At 36.9% G+C, this 25,866-nt stretch overlaps 1 protein-coding gene across 1 annotated transcript in view; it reads left to right on the top strand.

Annotated features, from left to right (window-relative positions):
* Positions 1 to 25,866, top strand: part of NEK10 (NIMA related kinase 10) — a 250,365-nt gene that overhangs the window by 61,700 nt on the left and 162,799 nt on the right. Inside the window, exons 13-22 of the mRNA XM_053600397.1 lie at positions 2,093 to 2,232; positions 4,579 to 4,640; positions 6,134 to 6,211; positions 7,971 to 8,035; positions 9,615 to 9,717; positions 9,811 to 9,939; positions 10,842 to 10,979; positions 13,964 to 14,009; positions 15,968 to 16,089; positions 16,225 to 16,327. Of these exons, the coding sequence (XP_053456372.1) occupies positions 2,093 to 2,232; positions 4,579 to 4,640; positions 6,134 to 6,211; positions 7,971 to 8,035; positions 9,615 to 9,717; positions 9,811 to 9,939; positions 10,842 to 10,979; positions 13,964 to 14,009; positions 15,968 to 16,089; positions 16,225 to 16,327 (986 nt within the window). The remainder of the gene's footprint in view (positions 1 to 2,092; positions 2,233 to 4,578; positions 4,641 to 6,133; positions 6,212 to 7,970; positions 8,036 to 9,614; positions 9,718 to 9,810; positions 9,940 to 10,841; positions 10,980 to 13,963; positions 14,010 to 15,967; positions 16,090 to 16,224; positions 16,328 to 25,866) is intronic.

Genomic DNA, 25,866 nt, shown 5'->3' with positions numbered 1-25,866 from the left:
TAAAGGCAGAATGACTTATCAATTTTAAGATAAGTAGATATTGTCAAATCAATATTATTAAGACTTTGTTCTTATTATGCTTCTAGGGATATTATAGAACTATGTGTTTCCAACTTGATTTTCTCAGAGGGAACATTCTGAAGCCTAAGAACCAGACTGCAGAGATAATAGACAATGGCTTAATTATTTCTGTCATTACCTAAACAAAGGCACTAAGTTTATAGACTGTTGACACAATCTATGTGCCTTTATGACCATCACAAGAAAAGTCTCAATTACTTAAAGTATAATCTGTAAATCTTTCATTAGTGCTGCGATAGAATAAGCCAGCCCTTTGGTCAAAATAATTACAATTGCTAAGGTTTTTTTGTTGAGGTTTGTAGGGTGATGATGAGGTGATGGTGGTGGTTGTTACTTATCATTGGCCAGTCACACCTGTTACAGCAGTGGTGGGTTGCCCTCTTGGAGAGCAGCTATATAGTTAAGCAATACTTCGTCGATAAAACCTGCCCTTTTCTCACATGGGGTTAAATCTAATACAAAGTACTAGTTTCTTTCTTTTGCTCAAGTCATAGCTAGCTATCCTTGAGAGAAAAGAGTTCTTTTATGTCTGAAGAGTCATTTTCCGCTTTGTTTTTATGGTGTAATGTTAGGAAAGTCTTCCCTGGGAAAATGACATATGTCAGCTCTTATTCTATCTTAAATATGTCTTGGTGCTCTGGGAGAGTTTATTACCCCAGCTGCATAAACAATACTTTCAGAGCCTGTGCCTGCTCCGAGGCTGCCTGGAGCTGGCACCAGGCGTGGAGGCTGCCAGGTCATCTGGTTGTTTGAGTATGAACAGGCGTTGTTGTCAGAGCAGTTTCCAGGAAACCTGTTTGTGCCTATTCACCTGCAAACCCAAACTAAAAGACAGTTCTCCAGTGGGTACCTACTCTTCTTGCTTAGGTAGAAAGACCCATAAAATTTGAGTTTTAAGACAACTATGTTGACAGATCTAAAATCACCAGATCTAAAATATGCCTGTCTGGAGACCCAGCTCCATTACCTTTTCCATGTAATTGAAGGAGGGACACTAGGGGACCCAGATGCCCTGAGAAGGAAGTCACGGAGACTCCATGCATGTCACATTTGGGCACGTAGAACTCCAGATAGAGCTTGTACCAGAGAAAAATAAATAAACGAAATAATATGGAAACCACGTAAAATAGGAAGAAACAAAGCGGACAAAAGATAGATGAAGGCTCTATTATGGAAGACAGGGGACTGAAGAAATAGAAAAACTTGTACTTTGTTTCATCAAAGATGTTAAGCAGAACATGAATTTATGAAAAGAGATTAAGATGAAATGACAGGACAACAAAAAAGGGGAGGAGATTGCAGATCTAGCAAAGAAAATGAGGGCTGAGAACACACAGAGAACGGATGCATTCGCTAGAACACCAGAAAAAAACCAGGAAGCAGTCAAATGGAGGGCAAGATTAAAAAGAATTAAATAAAACGCAGAGAGAAAGATGAAGGAATGAAAGCCCTTAGAAAAATCATAAGGCCAACAGAAGATGGGGTTTCAATATGTGGGTAATTGAGATTCCCGAGGTAGAGAGTAAAACAAGAGGAGACAGAAAAGTTCAAAGATGACTACGAGAGAGCTTCCTTAAAATAAAGGAAGACAGGAATTTCAGGGAAAAAGCAAACTCAAGAATAATCAAGACTGGGATGTATTCAAGTGAGTTGATTGCTGCAGAATAGAGTCCAGAAACCAAGGTGGCCATATGGAGCAGTGGGGGAAGGTCAGGACTTTCACTAGTGTGGAGTCAGTGCTGTAACCATAAATAGAAAAACAATTCCTACCTCATGCCACACACAATCAAGGCTAGGTGGATTAAAACAAGAGGAGACAGAGAAGTTCAAAGATAACTACTAGAGAGCTTCCTTAAAATAAAGGAAGACAGGAATTTCAGGGAAAAAGCAAACTCAAGAATAATCAAGACTGAGATGTATTGGAGGCAACCGTTCCTTAAACAAGACACAGAAAGGACTGACCAAGAAGGAAAACTGATAAATGATCTGTTCATTAACTTTTCTTTTCCAGGGACAGAAATTTTGTTTCTGATCGTTCTTCCATTGGAAGCCTGTCTAGTGCAAATGCTGCGGGGCGAATCCAGCAGCTTCAATTATCAGATGATTTAAGCCCTCAGGAAATACAAGAAAATACTTTTTCTCTTCAAGCAGGTATTTGTTATGCTATTATTTTTAATTATTTGACATTGTACAATTTATTATTTTGCATTATTATGCCCTTTTATGAAGTTAATATGATAGTGTTAATTAGGCACTGTTGTAGGTTTACAAAAAACATAAGGTTAAACCCACATGGATGCCACACACGTCTTGGTACTAGCGCTGCATTTGCAGATTAATGATGCAACAATCTTTTCTCTTTCTTCCATGTTCTGAACTCACTGAGAAGTAAACACAGAAGTCAGAAATAAAGAGACAAAATAAAGAGGGTTTTATTACTGGTGAAGTTGTGAATTCTGTGGCCAGAATTGTACTTTCTAGAACTGCAGTGCACACGCTCATCTCACCAGGTGTGAGGGTGTGCCTTCCTCCTACTTTGTGAGCTCTAAAGAGACGACAGCAGAAGATATTGTTCTTTGTGGGCTTTTCACAGAGAAGCAGGAGGGGAATGTACAGGCCATGCACAGGGCATGAGGGCTTTGGGACAAGTGGGGCTACAGTGCAGTCTGAGTGCTGTGGCCAAGCTGGGTGCTCCACGCAGTCCCCAGGCAGGGCACAACAGGACAGGAGACAGGGGACATCTGGACCTGCAGTGGGGCAGAGAGATCCTCAGGTCAGGAGCAGGCTGGCAGGGTGGGGGGTAGGGAAGGCAGACTTTTTTTGCCCCCTGATATTTCCTCCTGAAGAATGGGGAAGATATTTCTTCAAAGACTGTGAAGACAGGGAAACAGTATCCCTTCCTTGAATTGCTGTTTCTGCTTACTCTAACAGGCCTCTGTTTTTTTTTGTTGTTTTTTTTTAAGCAGAATCTCACGGTCACCCTGTGTAGAGTGCTGAGGGTCATTGTTCACAGCAACCTCAAATTCCTAGGCCCAAGCAGTCCTCTTGCCTCAGCCTCCTGAGTAGCTGAGTCTTTAGGCGGCTGCCACAGCACCTCACTATAAAAAACTTCTGTCTTAATGCAAGGGGATCTTAAATCATGCTGGGGATTTACTGTTTGGAGCCTCTCTCAGAAGTCTAATCCAGTTGAATCCCAGAGGTCCAAGTATTTCTGTGATCCTCTCAAAGACAGGGTGAGATCCATGGTACCAGAAGTCAGAACAGCAGTTGCCTACATGTGGGGTTATAGGGGAGTTAATTAATCTCTGTCATTAGGAGGCATCACAGAGGGGTCTTGGGAGACTGTAAATAGCCTATATATTTACCTGGGTGTGGGAGCATAAAGGTTATGTAGATATATAATATCTCATTGAGCTATACGCTTAGGTGGTTTACATAGCTTATTTTGTATCTAAATAAAAACAGAAAAACAAATAAATATTTAAAAAAGGAAGGGGTTTAGAGTAGGGTCTGAGTTTTGGCTCCATCCTCATTGATGGCCATGTGGCCTTGGGCAAGTTCTTTAACCTGACCACGCTTCAGTTTTGCTCATGTAAAATGGTGATGGTAACCATGGTATCAGAGATAAAGGTTATCTGTGAGAATTATGTGACGATATGTGTAAAGACATTAGCACCGAGCTGGACCAACAAGCAAGGTTAGGCTCAATTATAGGGTATCATCCTTAAAGGGTGCTCCATGCAACAGAGTCTGGTGTACCTCTGGGAGGCCAAGCGTCTCAGCGCAGGATGCCACCTCCAGCTGCCATGATGGCTGAAAGGAGGCAGGAGTGGGACTATGCAGGACTCGGATTTAAGGTCTCTTGACAAGGCCGGGGGTGGGAGGAACTCCTGGTTCTTTCTACCTACTGATTTTCTGGCCTAATCCTCTGTTGTTTTATCAATAAAGCTGGTAATCATAGTACATACTCTGAATACATGGATTAATTTGGATATTATATTTAAATCATTTTTTCATTTATCAACCATTGTAAATGTATATATTGAGTACTTCCTAAATGCCAGCCATATGTTGAGCACAGAGGATTACAATGAATGAGACAGCTGCAGTGCCTGCCTCCCAGTACACAGTAGGTGCTTAATAAATGGCTGCTGTGGGATATACAAGCACATGAATTCCATGGCAGAGCAGGTTAGAAACCATTAAAAGTCAGCTTCTCTTCTTCCAGAGCTGGGCCAGAGGAACATTAATGTTTCTCTTTCTCTCTTTTTTTAACTTAAAGCTTTTTTTTCTTTGCAGATTACTATTAGGTTACATTGTGTTTGTTAGGAAACGTCCCTCCAAGCTGTATTTGTGTCCTTCACCCAGGAGGTGGAAAGTTAGTGTTTCTTGCGTAGTGACTTTGCTAATAAAATCTCCATGGAGCTGAGCATTCTGCAGAAGTGTATTTATTTACAGTGATGAGCTGCATTGTTTGTTTGATTGTTTTCATTCCAGCCTGCTGCGCTGCCCTCACTGAACTGGTGCTCAATGACACCAACGCACACCAGGTGGTTCAGGTGAGCACTTTCTCTTCCAAGCTCAGCCCGCAGAATCCTATAGAATGTACCCACCTTATGGTACAGTCTATATCCCAGATAGGATTAGGGGTCACATCACATGATGTTTAAATATTTAACTCATGGAATTCCACTTTATATCTTGTTCTTCCTTCTTTAATTCACTCACCTTGATAGGGACTGACATATTGTTAATTCACGTAGATATTTCTTCCCTACATTATGTGCAAACCTTTCCATTTTCTTTCTCTTTCTAAAAAAGTTATTCTGAATTGATTTAATTCTGGGCATATAGATCATGAGTTAAGGACAATGGGCATTTTAACTAAAAATATAACAAAGTTACTCAGTTAGAGGTGATTGATGACACACCAAACAAAATATTTATTGCCGAGAAACCAATTTCACAAAATATAATCCATTAATTAATCTATTACAAATACAGCTCTATATTTGTGTGTGTATAATAAACACACATAAATATAAGTAAATAAATATGTAAACACATGTAAAACTGTCGTGTGGATTTCTTTTGCAAAAGTTAACCCTCTTATTGATTTTTAAGGGGGAGCTTTTCTTGGGCATCAATATGTTATATACAACTTCAATACATAAATACGGAGCCTTAGTAAGAGATCACATCAATGATTAATGTCCCTGAGGAAACTCAGCTATCCGGGGGAGTGGGTGGAGCCGGGTATTTGGAGTTGGCCAGATTGGGGTGCAATTCCTGGAAATATTATCTGCTGACTTGGATTGTGAAGAAAATGACTTTATCTTTGTAAGTTTGGGTTTTCTCATGTATAAAACAGGAAGATTGTAAACTAATCCACAGCATAGCTATAAAGATTATATACAGTAAGGCAAAAACTCTTCCCATTTATAATATGAATGCCCATGAAGAGTAGAGACCAGTAAATTGTATATTTAATAGATAATAGAAAAGTAGGAATACATTAATACTTTTTATTCATTCCTCCAGGTATATATTTGTATTAGAAACAATCTAGAAAGATGTTGACTGTGTTTTCACAGATAACTTTCTTTCCTTTTAAATATGTTATCCTTGTTTCTTTTATTTTTTCTGTAAAAAAATTATATAATCCTTAATGTATATGTATTCCTTAATTACTAAACTATAAAGGATAAATTATATTTCATAGGTATTTAAAATGTATTTACTCTGTTCCTTTTTAATCCTCCATTATTTGTTTTTAAAGAAAGTGTTTTTAATCACTTTAAATTTATCTACTTTATTAATTATAATATTAACCCTTTACAGACAGCTAAAATTATAAGATTGTGGCTGTAGTCTTTGGTGCTTAAAATTATTTCATTGACATTTTAAGTATAGTCTTATAATATTTACTTAATCTTCCAAAATTGTACTAATATGTTTCTTTAATATTAATTTTGAGTTGTCTAATTGCTTCTTTATGCTTGTGTATCACTATGGCATTGTCACTGCTAACACGGCCCCTTTATTCTTCCAGGAAAATGGTGTATATACAATAGCAAAATTAATTTTACCGAATAAACAAAAGAATGCAGCAAAAACTAATCTTTTACAGGTAATAAACATGTCTTTTATTCTTCCATATCAAGTTATTGAAATCTGGGGAAACTGGTAAAATTTGACTTATGCTTTTTAGAATTTTTGCATTAGTTCTGGCCTGGAATCAAACTATATTGAAACAATGAAAACAACAATAATGGTTTGTCTTTGTGGGAAAATTAGGGGATTTTATTTACATGTTTCTTTGCTTAGCAGTAAGTTCTATTTTTTTTTTTTAATAACATTGCTTATGTATCAGAATACAATAGAAGAAAATTATTTGCCATCTTTAAGAAAGGAAAACTTATAAAAGGGATCTTGATGTATAAGAGGAGACTTGCCAAGTGGAGAAGGAGACAGTGTGTGGGGCCTGGGTGGCATCTGCCGCAGGGTAGAAGGGCATGCCACATGGGGGGACAACAGTGTAAAGTGCGGGAGCACCAGGTGTGCTTGGGGAAGGGTGGCTGTTTCATGGGGCTGGGGTCTGTGGCTGGGGGAGGGAGTGTCCAGGAGATAAGACCTCAGAGTTAAGAAGGGGACACACTCATGCAGGGTTCCAGGGACATTTTTGAGTCTCGGAATATCGGGGGCAGGGCAGCATTCCTAAAGACAAATTCAGGTTTACTTTAAGCCTTTGCAGCGCTTGTGGCTCATCTTTTCCCTTTTTAAAAAAAATCACTTAGAAAAGGAAGTAAGACAACGTTTGTCTCTGCCTGACTTAAGAGCTATCATCCAGAATGATGGCCAACCCAGCAGAGACGTTTTGGAGGTGTTGGCACGCAAGGGATTTTGGAAATCTACCAGTGAGAACATACAGTCATGGGACTTGGTGTCTTTAGTGCACCACAGATATAAGACACTGCGCTGGAAAACATCAAGTTAAATCCACCCTGCAGATGCACTTTGTTAAGCCAGTAGGTTGTTTTTAAAAATCGCAGTGGGCACGACTTTTGAGGAGCCTGCATGTTCCGCCTGTCTCACGGTCTCTGCTGCTCTCCAGGCCTCCTTCAGGTCCTCTGCGTATCTGCCAGGCCTCTCGGGGCAATGTGGCTTGCGCACTCCTTTCTGTATTCAGATCACTAATTTCATGAACTGATCCCGGATTAGACTGAGTCGATCCTGATTGCCCCACTGGCGGCCTATTTTACAGGTACAACTGCAGACTTTCTTTTTTTCTCAGCACTGCAAGATGTCAGATGTTTATTTTCCTTAGTTAAAGCCTCACAGGCCTCTTTCTCAGCGTTGTAGGGAGTTAGTGTCGATTGTTCTATTTGGGCAATGCTTAAGACTCTTTACTCAAGAGACCAATTTGTCAAGTTTGAGTCAGTGTGCCTGTGGCTATTTTTATATGTCATCATTTCCGGTGTTTATTTTCTCACAGAAACCATATAAATATTGAGGCAGATATAGCAGGCTAGAAACAAAATAAACCTTGAGCTCCTGGAAATCTTTGGACATTTGGTTTTCTCAGCATAGGAATTTTATTTCTGGTCTCTGTACTCATTTCGTACTTTCTAGAAAGAAACTAATGACAGGTGCTGAGTAAAACAAGTCCAAGATCCCTAACATTCTACAACATAAACACTTTTTAAATACGACAACTACCCCAGGTGTTGGTGCTTTTTGTTTTCAGTTATAAGCTTTGACTCCAGCATGGACCAGCCACTCACAATAAAGCCACTTTAATGTTTACTTCATGATAATTCTGTCTTGAAAACATTTTGATCTGTTGAGCTTCCATTGAAGAATCCTATATGTATTCTTTTATTTTCTAGTGTTATGCTTTCAGAGCCTTGAGGTTTCTCTTCAGTATGGAAAGAAACAGACCACTCTTTAAAAGGTATGAGCTTAGAGAAATGAAAGTGATCGTGAGATTTAAGAGATCATTAGACTGAACTGTCTTCACATACTTTATTTAGACACAGCAGTAAGAGAGTGAATCATAGGCAAATTGTGTCTTCAAATTTCTTAAATTTCACAAATACAACTGAGTTACTGTAGCAAAGTCTTAGCAATATCTTAATACTGAAAATTAAGACAATGGTGATGAAACAGCATAAGTCACTGTATCAGTACAACTCCTCTTAATTACACATACTACTATGGTTTATGAGTTTTTTTTTTTTGCAATTAAAGATATTAACATTTTAAATAGATGCCATCATTTGACATGTACCTATTTTTGTCTATGAGGAAATTTGAAAGTTGATCTGAAAATTTCCCATTAATCAGTAGGAAAACAAACTATTGTATTTGACTAGATATCCTTGCTGGGACAGGAGACGCCTGTATGTTCAGGGGTCCGTAGCCTTTGCTGTGGAGCCTGACTGAAAAGTCACTGTCTTGGGAATCAAATTCAAGTTACCGTAGTGGAGGTCTGAACACCATTCAGGTGGAAGGCTTAGCCAAAACCAGAGGCACAAGCGCTTGTTAAACATTTTTTTGATAAGGTGGGATAGAAATAAATTCCTGACATATATATATAACACTATATATAATATATAATATAATACTATACTATTATATATAACACTATATATATAATATAATACTATACTAATAATATAATAATATATAATATATAACACTATATATATATATAATATAGTGTTTGTTGTTCAGAAAGCATGGATTTTCGGTCTTTTGGCTAAGATCAAGTGCAGAAAGCACAGACCATTTTCTATTGTTACTTTATTTCCATATGTAACACTTGAATTTAGAGAAAAAAAGTAAAATAAGTTAGGATACATTATAATCTTTCATTTCAAGGGTCTAAGCCATCCTTTTTAGTGACTTAAATTTTTAATAAACCATTGAAACAGTACCTTGGAAATGATGCCTAAATCTCATTTGGTTTATTTTTCATTTACAGGCATTTTTTTCTATAAAACATTAAAAAATTCAGTTAATATTTACTGCTTTAGGTTTAAGATGAAGACAGAATCAGATGACATTTATGAAAGTGCTCTGCACTCAATAAACATTCAATAAACATTTCTTCCTAATATTTTTAATAACTACCTTTCTTCCTCAAGTATCTTACAAATAAAGTCTTTGTAACATCTCTATTGTACGTAATTTTTTTATTGTGGTAAAAAATACATAACATGAGATCTAGTCTACCCTTTTAAAATCTTAAGTGTATGATACAGTATTATTAACTATAAGCACAGTGGTGTACCGCAAATCTCTAGAAGTTTCCTTTCTATTTGTTTCCCTTGAGACTTGTGGCGATAGTGTATTTTTGCAAGACAAGGTGGGGGTGATATTTTCACCAGTATACTTTGTTGATAAGCTAAGCAAGTTAAGTTTGTTTCATATAATCAATCTGTGAGAGAGCTACATGCAAAAGGGGAGTAATAACCAACAATTCAACAATGTCTAAGTTCTACATTAAGTGCATGTATTTTTTTCCGTAGACTTTTCCCCACGGACTTATTTGAGATTTTCATTGACATAGGACATTATGTTCGTGATATCAGTGCTTATGAAGAATTAGTATCAAAGCTGAATTTATTAGTGGTGAGTCCTGAGTTTTAAATATTTTGTCAGGCTGCTATGTGGTCAGGATGGAATTTATTATAGCACCACATTTCCTTTATATTTTTTGGTTAGGAGGATGAACTGAAGCAAATTGCTGAAAACATTGAAAGCATTAATCAGAACAAAGCTCCTTCGAAATATATAGGCAACTATGCGATTTTGGATCATCTTGGAAGTGGAGCTTTTGGCTGTGTTTACAAGGTGACTTTCCCCTTGGGGAGCAACATTTCTGATATTCCCAAACAAACCCAGACATCACGCTGAATACACGTGCTCAACCAGAACTTTTTCATTGAAAAATTGTGAACAAATAGATTTACAAATTAGAGTGATTGTTTTTCTATTTTTTTTTATTAGTATTAGATCATAGCTGTGTATAGTTATGCGATCATGGGACACCATACACTGGTTTTATAAACAGTTCGACACATTTTCATCACACTGGTTAACATAGTATTCCTGGCATTTTCTTAGTTATCATGTTAAGATAATCATATTCTGCATTCACTAAGTTTCACATGTACCCTTGTAAGATGCACCGCAGGTGTAATCCCACCAATCACCCTTCCTCTGCCCAACCTCCCCCCTCCCTCCCCTCCCTCTCCCCCTTCTCCATATTCTTAGGTTATAACTGGGTTATAGCTTAAGAAAAGGTATCCAATGTACTCAGCCCTACTATGAAACTAATTTATGGCTTTCATAGAGTGATTGTTTTTGTTCAATGGATAGAGATAGCTACAGTGATGTCTTAGCTCTCAGCTTTTAGAAATTGGCCACTGACATTTTAAGATTACAGGTGTCATTAATCTCCCCTAAATTAGTCAAAATAGCTTGTTTTGATATATAATACATTCTACAAATGCACAGCCATGTTTCTGTACTTAGCAAGTGAAATCCTACTGAATCTTGCAGACTGACCCAGGAGATACCAATTTTTAGAGCTCAGCTTAATGTAAATACAGCTAGGATTTTAGATGCGCTGTGACTTATTTAGATAACTTAGTTTTAATCATGTGATCTTGTTCATCTATCTCTTTCTTCCTCTTTTTACTTTTACCCTTTTTCTTGTACCCGGTGTGTATGTGTGGTTTACTTTTTTTTAGGTTAGAAAGCGAAGCGGTCAAAATCTTTTAGCAATGAAAGAAGTCAATTTGCATAACCCAGCATTTGGAAAGGATAAAAAAGATCGAGACAGCAGTGTAAAGAATATTGTTTCTGAATTAACAATAATTAAAGAGCAGGTAAATGTTTTTATTGTTTCTAGATATATTTTCCTTAAATAAATGTCATCAAAAGAAAGTAGAGTTCTTGTACTATTTTTGTCCATGCTCTTTATGAACTAATGTGCATAAAATCATGACATTGAGCTAGTGATATTTTCACCAGCTTTTTTCCTAAGGCTTGACATTGAACCAGAAAAACACTTTCTGGAGTTTATATCAGACCTGTGGGTGCAAGGCACTTGGGTTTTATGGCACAGAAAGTATCATAGATGAGAAATCCTTTTCATTGTGAACATCTCGGTTCCTTGCTCATTGTATTTTAGCATATTTGGTTATGTGGTTACATATAAAAAATATGATTAAGAGTTTCCTGACTTTTGTCAGGTGAAACTAAGCTGTTAACATTCCTCAAATATGCCTTATTAAATCTAAAATGTAGATTTTCAAGATGGGTTATTATTTATTGGCATGAGCAGAATACTGTGACATAATGCAACAACTCAATTAGGTATCATTATTAAAGTTTGGGGAGAATAAACATTTCAAAAGATAAGTGGGATTTCTTTGTATGATCCAAGGACATGTTGGTTTCTTTTTCCAGCCTTCCTTATTTGCACATTTGTTACGAATACTGTTCCTTTGTAACTCCTGTGGGAGCATTCACTGCTCTTTGTTCTCTTCTAGTCAACTTTGCAGAGCATCTGTGCTGGGACATAAAAATACCATAAATATGATGATCTGTATTCATCAAAATCTATAGTTCTGCTTCAATTTATGAATTACAGAAAATATTATCACTAATAGCTTATAGTTGCCTTTTATATACTGAAGTTAAATTTTAAAGTGTTAGTGTTTGTTTATGTTTAGGATAATTTAGCCTTCTACGGTATGCTTTTTCATTGTAGTGCAAGGCTAGAACATAGCTTTCACTTTAACTCACTTTCATATCTTCATTTGGACCCTAATCTGGATTATAGTTTGTGCCAGTGAGATAGGTCCAGAATATGGTTCTAATTATTTACATGGTTCTATGTTATTTAAAATCTGATGTCCACTAGCTAGTAAATGAAGTGAATTACTTGTTTTAGCATGTTTCCTAAGAAAATAAAGTTTCTGAGTAGGGCCCAAGAAGAGGCATCTGCTTGGACTTGGCGATAACTCAAAGTTGTACAATTGCCATTCAAACTATTGGGAAGGATAAAAACATTGAGCCCTAAAAGGAGAAGATAATGGTAGACAGAAGAAACATAAATGAAGCTAGAATGGGAGAGTACATTTAGTAATATTGGAGACTAACTTTCAGTAGCAAGAGGCTCCAAAATATAGCAACTTAAAAAAGAGGCCTCACAGTGCAATGGGTTATTTCTCTTCCATGTAACATCTCAGAATGAGTCAACCAGCTTGGTAGTGTTCTCTATTCTATTTCATTTGGGAACACTGTTTTTTCCTCTCTCATTTCCTCCCCTCCTCTGCTACCTCCTAGGGCATTAGCCTCATATTAGTGGTTGAAACAGCCATAGACATGTTCGCATCCAAAGTGTGAAGAGCAGGGAGGGCCACTCCCAATGTTTAGGGATCAGAGAGTTTCCCCTCGTACTCCGTGGGTGAGAACTGATTACATCCCCACCCTTGGCTGCAAGAGAGGCTGAAAGATATGCTCTCTGACGGGGAAGCCATGCCCAGATACTACTATGTTGCAGTGGAGGAGTGGGGCAGCAGGATTTTGGTGGACAGCTAGCAGTCTCCTTCCACAAAAGCTTGCAGTGAAACAAACAAACAAAAAAAAATGCAAGCCATTTGTAGATATGATGGTGACTCTCTTGAGATAAGACAAATTCCAACTGATGATCTAGAAATGAAGATAATAAATGAACAACTGTAAAAATATGAATATTCTTATAGAAAAAATCCAAATTTCCATTTTTATCCTTAAGTAAAACTTGTATGAAAGAGAAATTGCACTGGACACTTTTAAAAGATAGCAAAGAAGACTTGTATTCAGTACTCTTACCATGGGGTAAAACTATTGCAATAGAGGAGAGAGAGTGAACCCAATTCTAAATTCAAGAAGGACAGTTGAGGATTTATAAGCAGTATACAGAGTGAGGGGGGTCAATGAATAGAAAATTACTAAGTCCCTCTTGGGTTAGATATCAAGGGCGAGGGGATGAGGAATTTTATTGGATATTAAGTGCTGGATTTTCCATAAACTGACTTTGTAGGATTCATAATAAAACTGAGCAGAGCAGATGAAGGGTGTGACTCAGCCAAGAAGACTCCGAGGAGCCTGACTAAAGTTTGGTCAAAAACAGTTCTTGTCAACTGTTATTATAATTTAAACTGAGTTACCTTAGATCATTTTATTTTCATATTAATTATTTTGTAGAGCACAAAGAGAAATAGTATAATACACACAAACCATATAAATATTTAGGTGGTAGAGAGAGGTAAAGAGCAATACATATACATATTCAACATAATTTACTTCATTGCAATTTTTTCTTTTATGCAGTTTATATGTGCTATTGAGGCAGGCTAAATGAATTCTGAAGCTTACTTGTAGTTCTGTAATTCTCTAGTTAAGTTAGTGATAAAGCAGTTTTTAATTTTCATAAAGCTACATCGCAGATTGCTATTTTCAGATTAGTTTCAGCACATTTAAAAAATGTATAAATCTCAATTAGACAATATCTTGAAATGCTTATCTTTGTAAATAAATATAAATAGAGTAGAATCTTCATGGTGGACCACCTCCCTACAATGACCACCTCCTTAAGCTGACCTTATAGTCATAGACCAGACGTGCACTGAATGGACGTGTCAGTACAGCAGGCCTAGTTCCTTACGTTGACCAGTTTGTTACAATCCCATGGGTGCTCAAGGTTCTACTGTATGATAATTGTCTTTGATATTTTCAAATATGAAGTGTCACTAAAAAGTCTGTAAAGAAAGTTCATATTTTGAAGTATTGTAATAATTGCTCGTTAATTATTTTCTTACAGCTTTATCATCCCAATGTTGTACGCTATTACAAAACATTTCTGGAAAGTAAGTATAAGTTTTCATGATGTTTCTAATCAAGGAACACATCTTTGTTGCTTACATGTTTTTATATTTGAATGTCACAAAACAAATTTAATCAATGTTTTGTTTATTTGTTTGTTGCAAATATGACAGTGGGTGACCTTGAGCATCGTTTTCTTAACCAGTGACACAATGAGATCTGCATGTGAAAGATACTGCATGAACAAACCAGAATAGTCCTTACTACTTTAAAATACAGAAAAGCAATTAATAGGATCAGGAAAGAAAACTAAAGGATAGTGGTTTCATTAAGGAAAATGAGAAGTTATTTTTGTTGAATTAGATGACACTTTCCACCCCTAAATTAAATTGGAGTGGGCTGGGTTCTTGAGATTTTTTTTACTTGAAGTTCAAGTCAATGCCAGAAGGTGGCGATGGAGCCCTGACTGATTGTACCTGCAGGCTCTCTCTGTTAAGTATGAAGGAATACTGAATCAAAATTTTGAACTAAAGCCATACTCAGTCACTCATTGAAAAGAAAATGGGGCCTTTGACATAAACAATATACGTATGTCACAAATGAAATTTCAAATCTACTTGAGGGAAGATTTATAGGAATACAAGGCAACAAATGAGGCTTCTTCACTACCTCTTTATCAGTGCTATCGCTATTTAAGAAAACCTTTGTTTTTTTGTATTTGTTATGATGTTACCCATTAGAACTCAGCGATGAAACTTCTGCAATAAATACTCTCCCTTAGCCATCTTTTCTTAATGCTACTATAACTTAGTGCTTAGCCCCTCAAAAAGAGATTAAGGCTGGCTTCTGTCTTGTACTGAAGTGACACAACTTGTCTTAATATACAAAACAATTTAAACTTATTTATAACCCTTAGTAGCGCCCCCAAAGAAATGGAAGTGGCTTAAAAATACATAAAATATAAAATAATGAGGAAATTGCTATAGAGAGAAATAAAAGGTGAGAAAATCAAAAATAGAGCTAGAGGTGAGCTCAGTGCATATAATAAAATTTCTTGAAATTATGAAAATTAGAAACAATATAAATGTCTGTCTGTAGGAGATTGAATAAATTATGATATACCCATATTGTGTTAAACTATACCACCGACAGAAAGAATGGTATGGATTTGTGTATACCGATCGTTTAAAGAAAAAGAAGTGTAAGTTGAAAAACATGCATAATATGATTCCACTCTTGTAAGTATCGTGTGTGTACACATTTTCATCCAAATGTCACAAAAGAGATATATCATATCCCACAATTTCCTATTGGTTTTAGAGGAGGAAGTAGAATTTACTTATTTCTTGGCATCCAAAGCAGACAGATAAAATCAGTCATGAAATTCCCAATATCTATTAGATAAAACCAGGAGAAGTCCATCTTTCTCTGCTCTTGAGAGGCCTAACAGAGATTTCTATCACGGGTGGTATTTTGGACTGTGTCATTGCAAGACCATGGCATTATTCTAGTATCAAAATCTGTAAGGTGAATCTATACTTGTTTCATACTACAAAATGATGTAGTATAAATGCAATTTTCTAAATGTCTGACTTATCTAAGGGTACATTTAGACTATTGGGTGGGAAGGCAGGTTCACATGTTCTACAGGGAATCCCCTGTGACTGGAGATCATTTGCTTACTGTCATTGGCACCTTGCAGTTATTCCTCATCCTGGAATAACTTATGTAGAAAGTTATTATGTAGAAAATGGTATTTGCCAGCATACACTTATGCTAGGAGGCTGCCTGTAGCCAGAAGAGATTATGGCCATGCTCCAGTTGCCCCCAGACCTCCCCACTCCACTCTCTGCAGGGCTGAGTGGATCCATATTCTAGCATTTCTCTAATTCCTTAGGGTTGTCCCCTGCACACCCATTAGGAAGCCTGGATTCTAATTCGTAAGGTTTTTTGAGATGTCCATGTTGAAATCTTCTATTACCTTTATGTGTTTTTTATATAGATGATAGACTGTACATAGTTATGGAGCTTATAGAAGGAGCCCCACTTGGAGAGCATTTCAGTTCTTTGAAGGAAAAACACCACCATTTTACTGAAGAAAGACTATGGAAAATATTTATACAGGTACACTTTTGCCTCCATTAAGTTCTTCTTTAAACAGTAAAGTTCTGAGTTGGTTTCTTAGAAACATGTGCAGGAGTTATCATTGATGATATATATTGGGGGAAATAAAATTTGTTTTCTGTTCATTGTTTCAAGCTGTGTTTAGCTCTTCGATACTTACACAAAGAGAAGAGGATTGTCCACAGAGATCTGACACCAAACAACATTATGTTGGGGGATAAGGACAAAGTAACCGTTAGTAAGTATAAAAAATCTTAAAATTTCTGAGTATTATTGTAGAGTACTAGTATCCAATAAAACTTTTGGCACTCGTGAGACTGTTCTCTGCTGTTCATTGTGGTAGCTATTAACCATATGTGGCTATTGGGCACATGAAATGTGTTCAGTGTGACTGAGGAAATAAATTTTAAATTTATTCTACATAAATAAATTATAAAGAGGTGTATTTAAAAATCAAGATAAAGGTTTTAATATTTTTCCTTGCCCTCATTGGATTACCATTGGCACCTAGATTTGGAGACCACTGCCCTAAATGTTATTGATGTGAGAGATATATATGACATTCAAAGCTGAGTCCTTTAGTTCTGTAAGAATCTAGTTACTCGTGAAGACAATTCCAAACATACACGTTACCATAACCACATCCTACGGAAACAATGATTAGATTTACCATCCAGATTTTTATGAGTAGAACATCCTATATTAGTTTAAAATGAGTTGTGATGGATGTATTACTTAGTTCAATGTAAGCATTTCACATTGTATATTAAAGCAGTACACTGAATAGCATAAATGCATCAATGTACAAGTTATGATTTAATAAAAAATAATAATAAAAAAATAGAAAACAACTTCAAACAGAAACTCTTTAATCTTCAGTGCAAAAATCACTTGGAAGTATTTCCAAGCCAATGCAATCTGAGCTATAACAAAAGGAAACCAAATTATTGTGAATCTTCATGTTGGACACACATTTTGCTTAATCATTTTAAGTTAATTATAATTTTATTTACTGGAAGCTTTTTTGTCTTTTTTATAAATTGGACTTGTGTTTCCTTAGAAATTTTTATAATTTACTTACATGTAGGTATTTCAACATATAAATTAATACGGATTATTATAAAGTACGTGTTTGGATTTCATAGCAAATTGTGTGTGTGTGTGTGTGTGTAATTTTATATACAGAGCAAACCTATTCAATCCCTCCTAAATGACTGATCAGGCCATGTTTTCTGAGTGATAGCTAACCCTGCATTTTACTTTCTTACAAGGTTAGCTGCAATCATCCCCTTTGGTTACATTTAAATATACTACACTTAATCTTTTATTGCAATAGCCTGATTTCTTTTCTTTCTAAACTTATTTCAATTAGCTTTTATATTTATGTTTACTTCCTTTAATCAACACCACCCATCAAAAATAGTTTATGGAATAAAATAGTGCTAAAAAGCTTTTTGAGAAAAACCAGTGTCCTGCCTTACCCCTTTGCAACTCCTAGTTCTGTTACCCCTACGCAACTACTTCTAATTCTTTTAAGTTTATTCCTGTGGTATTTGATTTTCTATTGGGATACTTGAAGATTTAGTTTTTTTTATTTCCTCTTCTGCCATCCTGCCAATACAGTCATAACACAATTTTAGGTAAGTCAATCTTCAGTGTTTATGTCATTATCACTGTGTAATTATTGTTCAATATTGATTTCTTCTTTCTCATACACTGTTTTGTTTTTCTGAAGGTTAATAATTGCTTTCTTTTTGGTGTTCCTAGTTTTCTGCATACCCATTATTACCGTTTCTGAAATCATCCAAAAGGATTATGAAAACCATCTCTGTACTATTTCCACACGATCAAACATGATAACTCCCAATTCTTTTCCTGGACACCCCATTCCGGTAACCACTTGTCACAGGTTACACTGGATTTCACTTTGGGTCTGTTGTGCAGACGCATTATCTTACGGCTTCCGTCTGCTCCTCTTCTGATTGTGGTCTGTTTCTTACATCCTCTGTCTTTCTCTTTCTTTTTTAACTCCTTTGTTTTGCTAAAGTGTGTATGCCAATATTTTCACAAGAAAAAGTACTTTGGGAGTTATATGTTTTGTATGCTTGCATGTCATAATTTTTTTTTTGTTACAAATATTTTTATTTGGCTTATTTAGCTGAGTATAGGATTTTCACCTGAAATTCTCCCAAATTTTGAAGGCATTTTTTTCAATCTTTTAGTATCCAGTTTTGCTGTTAGGAAACCCATTTCTTGATAAATGAGCTTTTTTATCTTTCTGGAAACTTTTAGTATGTTTCCTTTATACACTGCATTGGATGGGTCCTTTTTCTTTGTTCATTGTGGCTGGAACGGATGTGTTTTTCAGTGTGGAGACTTACAACTTCAGATTTATGAACTTTTCCTGCATTGGTTTTTTTGCTGCTTCTCTCTCCTCTGGTTTCTCTGTCTTCCTTTCTAGAATTCTTAGTAGTCTTGTATATGTATGAAGCAATCTCCTAATTTAAAGAATAATTCTCTTAGTTTTTTTTTTTATCTTTGTTGTATTTATGTTTTCATCTTTATTTTCCAGTTTTTCTATTGAATATTTAACTTACATTGTCATATTTTAATTTCCATAAATTCCATCTTGTTCTTTGTTCCATTTTCATGGAATCCTGCTTTTATTCTTTTTCAGGATAATATAAACATCTTTCTTTAACACTCTGAATTATTTCTGTGATTTCTATGTTTATTTACGTGTGTGTGTGTTCTGCTGAATTTTAATCTCTTTTTCTTTTTACTTGTTAAGAGATTTTTCTGAACCGTTTAGTGATCCTGGCTGGCCTTTAGTAATTATGAGGAAGGCATGAAAAAGGCTGTTGGAAGCTCTGTGATTTATAGTTAAGACTGTCATCTGGTGGCCTTCATTATAAAAAAATGGAGAATTTTCCTTTAGAGGTTCCCCAAATCAGTATCTAAATTTCAGAGAATGCTTTTCCAGTATCTTGCCTGAAGAAACTTGCATCTGCCTGCTGGCATTCTGGGAGCAGTGTGGACAAACCAGGCTCAGGGAAGCCTAGTCAGTTTATAGATTTTCATTGAATTCTCATGAATTCAGTCTCACTCTCCTTGGTCCTTGCTGGTTCAGTTTCTTTGGAAAATACATCTGTTTTCTACTGGTGGTAGAGAACATTCAATTTGGCAGCTGTGACAGGAGACCCCGGGACTTAACCTCAAGTCCATGTTTGAAGCTTTTTGCTTCTCTTCTCCTCTAGGTGGCGCTCAGGGCTCTGCAGGGAGAATGGCTTCCTTCCAGGCCTTCCTGCTGACAGACATGTGGGTGGGATTTCTGTTTTACCAAGTCTGTTAACATTATTCCATCTCCTTTTCATCGGCCAAACATTTATTGGAATATTTCATCCTCCATTATTGCCAAGCCCATTTTCACTGTCCCTGCGGGTTAGTAATGTTTCAAAGACAATTCCTTTCTATTTCTATTTCACTCTTACTCAGGCTGGTCCTGAACTTCAGGTACTAGGGAGGTTGAGGCAGGGGGAATCACTGAAGCCCAGGAGTTTGAAGTTGCAGTGAGGTAGGCTGATGCCACGACACTCTAGCCTCTGATAACAGAGTGAGACTGTGTGTTAAAAAAAAAAAAAGAAATAAAGACAATCTCTTTCCTTTCCTTTAACAGGGTTTTGAGAGTTATAGAAGATGAAAATACATAGTAAATTCACCTTTTAACCTAAGTTCCGTTATTAAATCTACACAGTAGGTTTAAGACAATAGCCTATTTTCATGTTGATTCTTTAATAAATATGTATATTTCTTCTAGCGCTCAAGTTGTCTATGACTCCTTAGAAAAGTTACTTTGTTTTACAAGAGCAAGCCAAATTTTATTTTATACTTTTTTCTGTTCTGCCCTTCCTTGTCATTTCCCTGAATCTTATTCTTATTTTTAAATTATTATTTCAAAATATATTATTACAAGGGTACAAATGTTTTTGGTTATATGGATTGCTTTTGTTATACTTGAGTCAGGGTTAAGTGTGTCCATCACCCAAATAGTGTTCATTGTACCCCTCATTAACATTGATCAGAGTTCTAATTAGGAATTATTAAGTTAAAAAATTATTTCCAATTTTTAAGACCTTTTCATTTTAAGTGAAGCAGTATTTTTCCAGTTTCAAATAAAGAAGAAATGATATATCTCAGAAGAGAATCTTATTCTAGTACAATAATTGTCTACTAAAGCAATTATATGCTCAGGGTATTGATATGCTATAATTATTTTTAATGAGTATGATCTTATGACTAAAAAGATAATCCAGAGATATTTGATATCATTCTTCATTTAAAAATATTTTGAGTATAATTAGGGCTTACGTATTTGTCAATGTCTATCACTATTGATATAAATATGGCCATTAGACTCTTATTTTTAAGAAGGATTGTGGCAAAGTTAAAACTCTATAGGATTAATTTGAAATTAATGTATAAAAGTTTTTATATTATGGAAGATTGAAATATAGGTGCCATTCCAAAAAGCTTGACTGCTGCAGTGGGTTTGAAAGCATGTCACCACAGAGGGGCAGCCTTATCCTGTTTCATTTTTCTCTGCTTGTGCTACAAGGTTTATTTACTTCCAGAAAAGAAGCACAGACCTGCCAAATGATGTTTCAGGTGCCCAAGACAAAATGTATTGAAAATGTGACTAGAGGAAACAAAAGGCTTTAGAAAAACTAAAATTTCTCTCTTCTCATTTTTCTCACTGTAGGTGAATTAAATATTTTAAGATTGAGGTTGGTTTGCAATTATTTATAATAAATATGCTGGCAGGAGTTTGCTTTCATAAGGAAGCAGCATAGAAAGTAATAACATAGAAAGTAATTTTAGTATGTGTGGTTTTACAAATTTATCTGTTTTTAATATCTGAGTAGATTTCCATTTGAAAGACTATTTTTTAATGACTTATACCATGACACACGTCCAGGTCTTGCTCCAGCATTTGTTTGCAGTCTTTGAAGCCACACAAAGGAGCAGAATCTGACTGAGGGGCACACGGGGTAGAGCACGACGCTTTCCGTAAATGCTGTCACTTGCCAGTAAGATCCATGTTGTGCCATCCCATTACAGGATGACTCGGAGGGAATTTGGTACAAATGAATCTACCCTTGAACACACTATTATACATTTCTTGACCTTTTAGATATCGATATTTTAATGTAGACTTCCTGAATAAAAAATAAAGGAAAAGAGAAAACCAAACTAATTGAATTACATGGGTAGATTTCAATGTGTTTTAGCACATGACTGACTGTCTCATGTTCATCCTGCAAACAAGCTGTGCATGTTTATAGTTTTCAAGTGCCTTTTGGCTGCTGCTCTGATGATAATAACAAGGACATACTTGATTCAATATAGTGTTTAATAAAGGCTGGAATGTGCATCAAATGCCATCACATGCCAGGCGTTGCAGGATGGGGAGAATATAAGATGGAAAGCCACAGTTTCTGTCTCCTGAGCTCATAGTCTTGTGGGGAAGACTTTCTGTTGTTCACTCGGCAATTATTTCCTGAGCTGCCATATCCTGCGGTGAGAAAGGCAAGCAAGACGGACATGGTCGTTATCTTTGGGATGATTATAGTTATATTACAGAATGATAAAAGCTAGAATGTATGTGCAAAATACTACACTATTAATCAGGGTGGGCTGTGTAACGCTCAGTAACAAGTAACCTTCAAGTCTCAGCAGCTTAAAACAATGGCAAAGCCTGTGGGACAAATCCAGTGACAGCCTGTTTTCATATGTCCTGTGAGCTAAGAATTATATATATGTACATATATACATGTGCACCCCACATTTTTTTCAAGGCATGGGTCTTGATTTTTTTCCCTGGGCTAGGCTGCAGTGGTGTGATCATAACTCACTGTAACCTCAAACTTCTGGACTCAAGCAATCCTCCTACCTCAGTGTCCCAAGTGGGGCTACAAGAACACCCCATGACACTTAGCTGACTTTTCCATATTTTTGGTAAAGATTGGGATCTTGCATTGCTGTCCTGTATGATCTTACACTCTTGTCCTCAAGTGATCCTCTCACCTTGGCCTCCCAAAGTTCTAGGATTACAGGCAAAAACTACCACATTTTCATATTTTTAAATGGCTGTTAAAAGAAAAAGAGCCTGAGCAAGAGTGAGACTCTGTATCTATAAAAAATAAAACAATTAGCCAAGTGTAGTGGCATGTACCTATAGTTCCAGCTGCTTGGGAGGCTGAGGCAGGAGCATCATTTGAGCCCAGGAATTTGAGGTTGTTTGAGCTATGATGATGCCAATGTACTCTAGATCAGGTGATAGATCTCAAAGAAAAAAAGAAGAAGAAGAAGAACATAGGGGACAAAGGCCATGTGTGTCCTATAAGGCCTAAAATACGTACTATATGGTCCTTTACAGAAGAAGTTTGTTCACCCTGACTTATAACAACAAATTTTCTATCATGCTAATGCTACATGTCCATTGCAGGTCAATAAGAGAGCTGTGATCATAGACCTAGCCTGGCTGGAGCTCCCTCTATACCTGCTTCCACCTGGCAGAGAGAATGTGACAAACCATTCCTTAGCTGTTAGAACTTCTACCCCAAAGTGTTACGTGTTTCTTCTGCTCAGATTTCGCTGGCCAAAGAGTCAGGTTTAACAGGGTGAGGATGCATTTTTCCCTTGACAGAATATGGGTGAATAGTTTATCACAATTATCAAGCACAGGGGAATATGTGCCTGACTCTGCCTTAGTGACCCTTGGGTGAGAATGGTAGAAGCAGTTAAGGCTGGGGGCCCTCAAATGCAAAGAATTAGACACCCGGATGAGTACAGGGTGTCTGGGTACTAGCAAGGTGTCTATGTGGCAAGAGAACAGGAGCTCTGGTGGGGGGTGTGTGGGGAGCTTGGACATTATTCTTTGGTCAAAGACTTATCTCCAGATTTTTTCAGACTGGAAATTATATGATCAAATGTGGGAGATAGGAGGATATTGAGATGGCACATGAGAGGACATGATCCTGGAAAGAGATACTCAGGTTAGGACACATATCCGTGAAGATGTATCCAGCTGCAAAAAGCCAGACCAACAATGTCTTAAGTCATGAGGATGTTTAGTTATCTCACAACAGGAGGGCTGGAAGTGAGCAGTTCCAGGGTGGGTTGAGCAGCTGAAGGAGTTCAGCCACGATTTAGGCCTTTCTATCCCTTCTCTCCAGCATCCTCAGCAGATTGGTTTCTTGTCATTTCATAGTCACAAGATGGATTGCAGAGCTCTAGGCAACATTACCAAATGGGCAAAAAAGACAAGAAGCAGGAAGCAGGGTGGCTGTTGGAGTGGAAAAGGAAAAAAGAAATCTCTTTTTTGAATGGCTATCTCCTCAACTTTTATCATTAAAGGAAATTTTTCAAAAGAAGTCTTCATTAGATTTCTCATATCATATTGGCCAAATCCAAGTCATAGCATGACTCTTAGCTATAATGGGGACTGTCGAAGTAAGCTTCTAGTTTCTATAGTTTGGAGATGAGAGAGGTAAAGGAAGTGGGCCAATGGCGTTTGGAGAGCTAGCCCATAGCAGTTGTGTAGTTTTCTCTTATTCCAACTAGTAGTAACCAGAAACATATTGAAAAGTGATTTCAGAAAAGCCTTCATGTAGTAGGAACATTAGTTCCCCCAGAAATGCAGTCTGTGGACGGAGGTCCTAGATCTATGATCCCCCACCCCTGGGCTGCCTACCAGTATGGTCAGCAGCCTGGTAGGAGGACAGCTGCAGAACTCCACCTCCTTCCTCCTCCACACTCCCTCACTGGAAAAATTGTCTTCCGTGAAACTTAGGAAGAACCAGTCTGCACAGCGGGAGGTGAGCAGCAGTGATTGAGCCTGGTCTAGTGAAGCAGCTTCATCTGTTTTCACTTTTAAAGCAGCTCCCCATCACTAGCATCACTGCCAGAGCTCTGCCTCTCTCTCCACCTCCTCCCCCAACCCTCACATGGAAAAATTGTTGTCTTCTATGAAACTGGTCCCTGGTGCCAGAAAGGTTGGGAATTGCTGTCCTAGAGTGAGGTGATGTTTATGTGCCACTGATACGGAGTTACCTAGAATTTGGAAAGCACTCTTGTATCAGGTGTTGAATTTTTCACCTTGGAGTTCCCTGTCATCATAACTCCATCAGTGAAATCAAGGAAATAATAATGCTGTTGAGAAAGAGAAATATCTTTCCTCTGCCTCATCTAGGGTAAGATCTGTACTGAGGAAGAAAGCTTTGGAACAGTAGAAAGTTGCCTGGTGACCAACATTAAACCTCTGTTTAGGAAATTCCATTTTAGATTTAATTATCCATTTGTTGAATTAGAAATAACATTATTATTGCATAACGTTATTAATAATCTCTGGACTTCATTTGAGAGAAAGCCAAGAAACAGTTTGCTGGGGCAGATACAGGTAGTCCTGGGTTGTGATTGAGATAAGTTCTGTAGGTTTGTTCTTAAGTTGAATTTGTATTCAACTTATTACCTATAATACCTCCATTCATGTCAGATGTCTTTAACTCAGGGACTTCCTCTAATAACCTCTATTGGGTAAGTGTGAGTTGTACACGCGTTAGATGTTTGTAACCTAGAGACTTTCTGTATTAGAAATCTGAGTGGCTGCAGAGAGTGCCAGTGGGACAGGTGTTTGTTGAAGGAAAACTATCTCAGCATCTTTCCGGAAAACTCTTTTGCTGTGATCCTGTTCCTATGAAAGTTGCAGGTTGGTCACTCCATTTACTGAGGCAGCAGTATAACTAGCTGAGGTTTCCAAGTGGTTGTGCTTGAGTAGGCACCTCTATTACAGGGGTTTCAACTGATCATTTCCTAAAATTGTCAAAGTCATTAATTATTTTCATTTTGCTCTGAGAAGACATCCTTTGGATGATAAAAATTTTAAATCATCCAATTAATATGTTGGCAGTGCCAGCAATGAACCGTGTCTGCTTCCAGAGCTCATCTCTTAACTAAGACTCTTTACAGCATTCCCTCAAAGAAGATCTTTTCAGGTAAAGAAAAAGACATGTTTGGGGGCACCAAGGTGCTCATAATGAGGTGCTGTTCAAGCATGAGTATCTTTATTGGAGCAGACATTCTAAGTTGGGCAATTATAAAGCGGTCAGTCATCTGCAGGTTCTTGCATGGTCTGGCAATGTAACCCAAATGGCCTCTCAGCTCCTCAATGAACCATATTCCTTTGACCACAGGGCCTCTGCACGTGCTGTTTCTTCTTCCTGAAAGTCTGTTCTCCACTTTCTCCTTTTACCTAATTAACATCTGTCTTTCTTCAAAGATTAACTCTGTCACTATTTTGTTACAGAAGCTTTTCCTAATCAGCTGTTTTCCCTACCTTACCTTTCATAACACCATATATTTATTTATTCTTTAATAATCTTAATCACAGCATTAAATTTACATTTATATGTGTGATTCTTTATTTAATATTTATCTCTACCACTAGTCCATAAGGTCTGTGTCAACATGGATGGTTATCATGACCTGGTTATCATCTTATCTTGAGTACCTGGAACACAGGTCCCTAGTGTTGGACAAATGAATGAACTAGTAAATGGACAAACTTGGCAGAGAAAGCACCTGGAAACTTTATAAGAATTAGCTGCAAGAAAACCTTCTTGGACTTACGTGGACCTACGCTGTGATAAGGACAGGGTTTGGCAAATCGTTCACTGTTAAATACCATGTAGAATGGATTAGAAGGAAATATACCTCTAA

Source organism: Nycticebus coucang, chromosome 8, assembly GCF_027406575.1.
Source record: "Nycticebus coucang isolate mNycCou1 chromosome 8, mNycCou1.pri, whole genome shotgun sequence".
NCBI lineage: Eukaryota > Metazoa > Chordata > Mammalia > Primates > Lorisidae > Nycticebus > Nycticebus coucang.
Note: the sequence above shows the minus strand (reverse complement) of the source record. Positions and strands in the feature narration are given on the sequence as shown.